This window comes from Nilaparvata lugens, chromosome 3 (assembly GCF_014356525.2).
Source record: "Nilaparvata lugens isolate BPH chromosome 3, ASM1435652v1, whole genome shotgun sequence".
Lineage (NCBI taxonomy): Eukaryota > Metazoa > Arthropoda > Insecta > Hemiptera > Delphacidae > Nilaparvata > Nilaparvata lugens.
The window spans coordinates 12,414,471-12,422,176 of NC_052506.1; the positions used below are offsets into that span (position 1 = coordinate 12,414,471).

At 36.1% G+C, this 7,706-nt stretch overlaps 1 protein-coding gene across 2 annotated transcripts in view; it reads right to left on the minus strand.

Annotated features, from left to right (window-relative positions):
- The window catches only part of LOC111059729 (centrosomin), an 85,398-nt gene extending 77,826 nt beyond the window's left edge, over positions 1 to 7,572 (minus strand). For both annotated transcript variants that reach the window (XM_039425385.1, XM_039425381.1), the window contains exon 1: positions 7,305 to 7,572. In XM_039425385.1, the coding sequence (XP_039281319.1) occupies positions 7,305 to 7,348 (44 nt within the window). In that variant the 5' untranslated portion in view covers positions 7,349 to 7,572. The remainder of the gene's footprint in view (positions 1 to 7,304) is intronic.
- Between the last annotated feature and the right edge of the window lie 134 nt (positions 7,573 to 7,706).

Genomic DNA, 7,706 nt, shown 5'->3' on the forward strand with positions numbered 1-7,706 from the left:
ACTCTTCGTTCCTTCTGTGGCTAACAAGAATTTTCTCAGAAATACATATTGATATCAAATATACATATGTTACGAATATTTTTTAAAATTACTTATGACATTATTATTATAAACAGAATTGAATTTCAATATCTAAATCACTCCGATAACTATTTGATTAATATTGGCATTTTGGTAGAGATTAGATTATTTTTATATAGTTTAATTGTTTCTCCACAGAAGTACCAAATAACCAACGTTAGTAGACAGAGGCTGGTCTGCCTACTGTCTACTAACTTTGCCAAATAACCAGTTCACACATTCTACTATAAAGAATGCACGCAACGATACAATTGCTAACTTCTAACCAGAGCCTTTAGTATGGGCGCAAATGTACTTCTATGGTCATTTTTTAATAAGAAACGTGGAAGACGTCTTTATCCCTTCGTTAGGATTATTATGAGGAGAAACGCAATGATGACAAGTCGAAATCACAGGAATACACCTCAAAAAAAAAAAACAAGATGACCGCCAAAAGTTTCAGGGTTTTGTTATATTGCTTGTATTTTGATAACCGATCAAGATATTCCACCGTTTTTTACATGAGGATATTTGGAAAGCATTCATCTACAATTTTTGCAGCACCGGACTGGACAGGTCGGCTAGTCGGTGATCACCGACGGCCCTGGGCCTCAGGGGCCACTGGAGCCCCCCAAAAAATGATTGAATAAAGAATTAGAAAAAAACAACAAATCCTTGCAGAATCTCAAGGGCTTTGTGAACCATTAAGACCCGGGGGTGTAATCTATACTCATCTTAAGACTCAGTTGCTCCCTGAAGAGAGAATTCAGGGAGGGCCCTGAAGCCCTGGACTGGACCATCCTTACTTTGATACTACTTCATACTTCTCTCCTTAGTCATGACCGAGCTCTGGGTTGAGTGTCTGGAAGTGGACCTGACTTGGTCCTTGTCATAGGATTTGTATATAAGTTATGTCAGAAATACACTTATTAATACTGTAGTCCTAGACTACAGCTACAGTCCTGTAGCTACTGGACTATGTATATTAATAATATACACTTATTAACGTTTGTTGACTTAGTCGACATATAAAACAATTTAAAAAAGATATTTTGCACGTTTTCAAGATGGCCCGCCATTAGAAGCATCACAGTTTCAAATGGTGTTTTTGTTGGCTTCAAAATATTCTTGTAAATTGTAGAATGGTGACTCCACTAACCACTTCTTAATTCGTCTCCTGAAGCACCCGATGTCCAGGCTTTTCACTCCATCAGGTAGAGCGTTATACATCCTCAAAACTAGCACCGGAAAACAACTCTTCTTCTTGCTCACCCTGGAGAAAAGTACATTTAATTTCATTCTTCCTCTAGTGTTATAGGAGTTTTTATCAGCTCTTCTTGCCAGCAAGTGATGGTTTTCTCTTGCATGCAACAAGGACAGCAAGATGTATTGATTAAACACAGTGAATATTTCTAGCTCGACGAAGGACGAAGATGGACCGGCTGAGTCCAATATCCTGGGTAATTTTTTCTGGAGGAGTAATACCACTTTACAGGCAGGTGCATGTCCCCACAACTGAAGACCATAATTGATATGGATGTGGAACATGGCAATGTATATTTTTAAGCGCAAGTTTTCTTTATTTACTATTATCCGCCACAATTACCAAACAAGAACTGCTCTGAACACAGGTATCATCACTCCTAGACTGCTCAAAACATTCACAACAACATCCTCGCATTATAAAATCAATATGCTTTTCCCTAAGCTACCAGAATTTATAAAAAATCCCGAAAATAATAAAATAAGCCATCTCAAGCAAATAGTCAACAAATGGATACTTAGTGTGAATCGTGGGGAAATGGAGAATTATATAGTATCAATTTATTCTGATCGATAGAGGTCGAGTAGTGTGATAAGATCGCAAGTATACAATAATATTAAAAATTAATATAGAATATGAATAAAAATGAAAATAAAACATAGAAATAGGGGTGTTCAAATGGATTTATACGAAATTTAATGTGTACGGTGTGTTGAGGGATTTTGAGTGTGTTTGGAATGTCTCTTTTAGGTTTAATTTCTTGTTGTATCCTAATACCATTATCATTTTACGTCTGTAAGTAATATATATTGTAATTAATAATTATTATTGCTATGTTTCTTTTATGTTGGTAATATGTTATGATTTAGTGCTTATTATTGGTTGAAATTGTTTTGTTTTTCAATATTGTATCATTGTCATTAGTGATGTGGATCGGGAATATTCCCGGTGGGTAGGAACTTATGATTTGGCAATATTTCCGGGAATATTTCCGAGGCCAAGAAATTTTGGGAATTTATGGGAACTTAAGGGAATTTATAAAATTGTTCTAAAAATGATTGAAATTGATCAATCCAACTCATATTTTACATCAATATAATCAATAAATCATCAATCTTCTTCATATTGATCAAGCTCAGCCACATTTTACATTGATATAATCAATGAATCATCATTCTTTGAGCCTGTTTTTGCTCACTCACTCACTGTCTTTTAAATACTCGTATAGCCCAGTCAATGAAAGTTTATAGAGGGAAAATTTTGGAACAACATTTTTGACCCCGTAGCTCTTTCAAGGGTAGTAAGGTGGTAAACATATCAAAAGTCCTCACTACTACCCCCAGTGCTAAGGTGGTGGGGGTGGTTTGAAAGTGCCATATTTTGTTTTTTGCATATATCTCGAACAATATGCGCCTTTCGGAATTTTTGTCGAACACAATCATAATATTAAAGCTCACAAATTATACTACAAGTTTCATTTCCAACATTTTTCCATATCTCTCATAGTTGTCTAGGTATGAGCTCTCTAAGGTATCACATTTTGAAGAAAACCCCTTCCGGCTCCGATTTTTTCATCTTTTTGGCCTTATAACTTTTTAACGATTCATTGAAAAAATCCGTGCTAATCACGGGCTCATAGAGCATTATATTCTCTTCAATTTCATCTATGGTCTCATTATTTTACGCATCTCCCAACGATTGATGCAGCCGTTATAGTGTTGAGTGTGAAATATTCAGTTTAACAACAATAGATCAATATTGTCAGGGAAATTGGGAGGGAACGTTTGGAACACAATATTTAACTTCGCAACTTTGTTTGAACTACTTAGAAGGTGAACATATCAAAAGTCCTCATCCCTACTCCTTGAGCTTAAGGGATGAGGGTACCGTAGCTTAAAAGTTGCATTTTTTCATTTCTGGCTGACACGCATGTAACTGGGAAACAATGCATTTCAGCGACATGGCTGAGTAAAAATGAAGCAAGATAAATTTCCTACAAGTTTTGTACAGTGGAGTTTTGTGATATCTTCTTTAGTTTTTGAGATATTCACTTTTAAAAGTGTAAAATCTTTGAAAAGACAGTTATTCTTCCAACTTTTTGCACTTTCAAGGCTTATTACTCAACAACAATGCATCGAAAAAATGTATCTTTAATGTAAAAATGTAATCTTTCATTGACTGGACTATATGAGTATTTAAAAGACAGTGAGTTGTAGAGCATTCAATTCTCTTCTACTTAATGTATTATTTTATCATTTTATGCTTTCCATCAATTTTTATAGCAGTTTTAGTGTTGAGTGTGGTAGGAGTGAGGACTTTTTATATGCTTACCCCCTCAATATCCTTAAAAGGACTGCGAGGTAAAAAATTGGGTTCCAAACTTTTCCCTCTATATCGTTTTGAGCATTTGTTGCCTGGACTAGTATCTTATTACAAGTAAAGTGAGCCTCAATGACTCTTGAAAGTTTCTGAACTGTGGAATTATTTTCTTTTTAATATTGAATTAAACTCGAGAATGCTCCTTGTTTTAGTTTAGCCTATTTTGCTGTATTTTATAATTTCTAATTTTTGGATTTATATTCGACTCTAATCTTTATTCAGGGGGTCAATTATTTTTGTGCGGAGAAATTGAATAAAATCATGCAATGAAAGTTAAATTACACTCAATACTTTGTTGACTTTGTTTACCTGATTTACAGGCATTTATTAGTTAGTAAAAAATCTTATTCAACTTGTAAGACATGAAAGTAGCATGATAATAGTGGTGCAATTGAATGATTTATTGAGTGCTCATTTTTCCTTTCAGTCTATGAACTTCAAATTACTGTTTTCTTTGAACTTACTACAATTTATAAGTTATTCATACTTATATTTCTTACATAAATCTGTTGTATAACAGGTGATTGAGACCATGTGTAACAAAAAACGTATTTTTCGGTCATTTTTTATGAAAGAAATCATAAATTTCCTCAAGTTCCCATAAATTCCCGGGTATTTATGATTTTTGGGAATATTTCTTTTAAATTCCCTGGGAATATTTCCTCGATCTTAAATTCCCGGGAATTTTTATCATTATATATTTAAGTATATGTAAATGTAGAGAACTCGTTCCTCACACACAGGCTTTGCCCATGTGAGGTACCTTCTTCAATTTTTGTATACATACACATTTTTGTATGTATATTGTATAATGTTCGTACTTTTAAAGAAGGAGAATAAAGATAATTTCAATTTCAAAAATACCTCCATCATATGCTTCCTGGGGATCAAAGGCCTTAGTCGTCTGAGAAGAAATATCACCCTGGAGAGTTTCAAGCAGACATTATTGATGTGGCTACTCCAGCCAAGTCTAGTATCCAGAGTAAAGTCCAAAAACTTCACTTATGTAAGGCCACTTGGCTAGCTCCGACCAAGACTGCATATGGTTTCCTGCGTTTTATTCTCATTTAGCATCAGTTCGTTGTTGGTGAACCACTGCTTGGTTTCTTCAAGAATATCCGCAGCAACCATTTTAGAAATATATGGTGCTATGTCTGTTACATCGTCAGCAAACATTGGGATGTTCCCCAGAGATCCGAGGCCGTTGATAATCACCAGGAACAGGAGGGGGCCTATTACTGAACCTTGAGGCACTCTACCATTGAATTTCCAGCGAACCTGAGTTTTCTCCATCAAGTGAGTGAGTATTTGCTTCCTATCAGATATGTAGGATCTGAAAGTGGTGAGAACTGGACCAGATACTCCATAAGCAGCCAGTTTCTTAAAGGTGTCTGCCCACTGCATCGTATCATACTAGGACCGGTATAGGAACGTGACTGGCACGTAACATGAATACCAATGCCCACTGCTTCGTATCGACAACGTTACATACGGGTTATATCCGTGTTTATAACGGGTAAACAACGCGTATGATGACCGTGCATACCCCTTCCACTGGCGCACAGAGCATGACTGTTCATTTGTGTAATATTTGCTCAGTGAATACGTCGTCCATGCTGGTGTAGCAGTTTATTTATTTCAACTATTGTTAGTTCGTTAGTTCAAGTGAAGTCAGTTGGTTAAACTATGCCTTTAAAAAAGCTGTCTTTAAGGGAAATAGCAGTGATTGCCATTATTTTGGATGAGGAGAAGGAATGAAAGCACAAAAAGTCTACCCGACGCTATTGGATTCATGACTCTCTAAGGAAACTAAATATATATTTTTTTAAATTTTCATATTGTTTGTTGGAAAGATGAGCTAACTATTTAAAGAAATAAAATCAAGGAATTTTATTTACATGGTTGTGTCATTTGATCGGAAATATTCCTCCATGCTATGCCTTTCTTCAAGAAAGTTTCTTGGTAGAATCCATGTACTTGGGATGCTGTAAGTTCAACAATAGCTCGTACTTGCGTACACATTCATTCAAGTTTTTCATCATCCGTAGCGCGCACTTGTGTATTATTCCAAGTCTAGCAATGAACTATTCTGTATGACTTCTGCTACACATATATCACATACGCTATACTTGTTATAACCGGGTCTACAACGCGGTACATAAGCGGCTATACACCGGTTGTAGAACGGTACGTAAACGGAACGGAACCAGCAAAATATTCTCACCGAGAAATTGTACGGTGACCAGTCATTGCACGTTCATATAAACGGTACGGTTACGGACCGGTATAGTGGGCATTGCCAGGCAATGATGCACGTTTTTTGTTGCATGTGCCGTTCCTATACCGGCCCTAGTTTGATACGGTGCCGTGGGCAGAGACCTTAAGAAGTATATCATGTGAAACATACTCAAAAGCCTTACTCACGTCCGCCAATGCAAGAGACACTGAGTCACCTGCCTCAAAGGAGTTCAGAATCTCCTGAGCCAGCTGGGATACGGCGGTGACGGTTGATTTCCCCTGTCGAAATCCATGCTGTGCATCTGCAAATAATTTTCTACTCACGAAGTAGAGCACCAGTTGTTTCTTCATGAATGCTTCAAATATCTTAGCTAGAACTGGAATTATTGAGATTGGCCTGAGTATAGCTGCCTTTGTCTGATGGGTTTTTCAGAGCCCAGGAGAACCCAAAGCCCTGACAGAACCCTGTCTCGAGTCAAGAATTCAGATCAGTGCTGAGTAGGATGTGCAAAATGATTGCTTTTAGCAGCTCAACTGGCATGCCATAGATGACTTGGGTGATTTTACTTTTGAAGCATTTCACCATTTGGACAATATCATTAGCAGTAACTGGATCCCACTTTTAGAAATTGGTGTTTTTACCTCTCTGAATTTGGAAAATTCCAGCAGTTTTGTTATCTGGTATAGAATCCACTATTCTTTCAACCGGTTGGATCAGAAACTAGTTGAATTCTTCAAGACTGGCAGTGACTTTTGACTTTTGATGACGATCCAGAGACACCTCTGACCAGGTCCCAGGTTGTCTTGCACTTGTTACTGGTTTGATTGATCACATTAATTTTAGCCTCTTGTTTTGTCATGTCCTCTTCTTGCCTGCAGTTTATTTTCCCTGAGATAGCCTATTGCACATAGTATTATCTATGTATAAGTATTTATTTCTATCCTCTGTGGTAAGGCTAGCCTTGCTTTGAAAATGTAGAGTCAAGAATATTTTTTAACGTAAGTAGCCTGGGTGTATACCAGGATTTATTTTGCCTTGTATTCTGGCGCTGAAGACTGTGTATCTTACGAGCTTTTAAAGGGAAAACACTTTTAAATAACTTTAGTAATTCTAGGTCCAGTGCCTTTATACCTGTATCAATTTTTTTGCCTAATAAACTTAATCGATTATAATAAAAAATTTCGTGACAAGAAGGCTACAATGGCATAAGGCTTGGACTATAGCCCGGTACCGTTCGTAAGTAATTTCTTATATTATGACATACATTGAACATCTACATAATTGATTGGTAATAAAACCTCACAGCAAATTTGAACAATTAAAGATTATAGGCTATAAACGAAAAACAAAAGGCGTACTTACGTAGCATCCAAACAAGTAGTATTCTCCCGAAGAATTTTCTCCATTCTACAGTTATTATAAGATGATGAGGCTTTTATCTATCATTGGACTATCAACTAAAGTTGTAGCAATAACAAGCCAATTGTTTAAAACTTTAAAATCACATAAGATTAGTGTAGGCTAGTTAAAATTGAAAGTTTTAAAACTTCACGTTTTTATAACATTACATACACATTATTTTGTTCGTTACTGGACTTCACTCAACTCAAAACGAAAACCTGAAATGTTTTGTTGATGCATTTTTACCAACTGTCAATCACCAGGATTCTTTTCTTATGAAAAAATGCTTTCGATCCAAAGTAGGAAATGATTGAGAGGAAAAGGAATTTATTTGAATAATTTAAAACAAATCATGTTGATTAT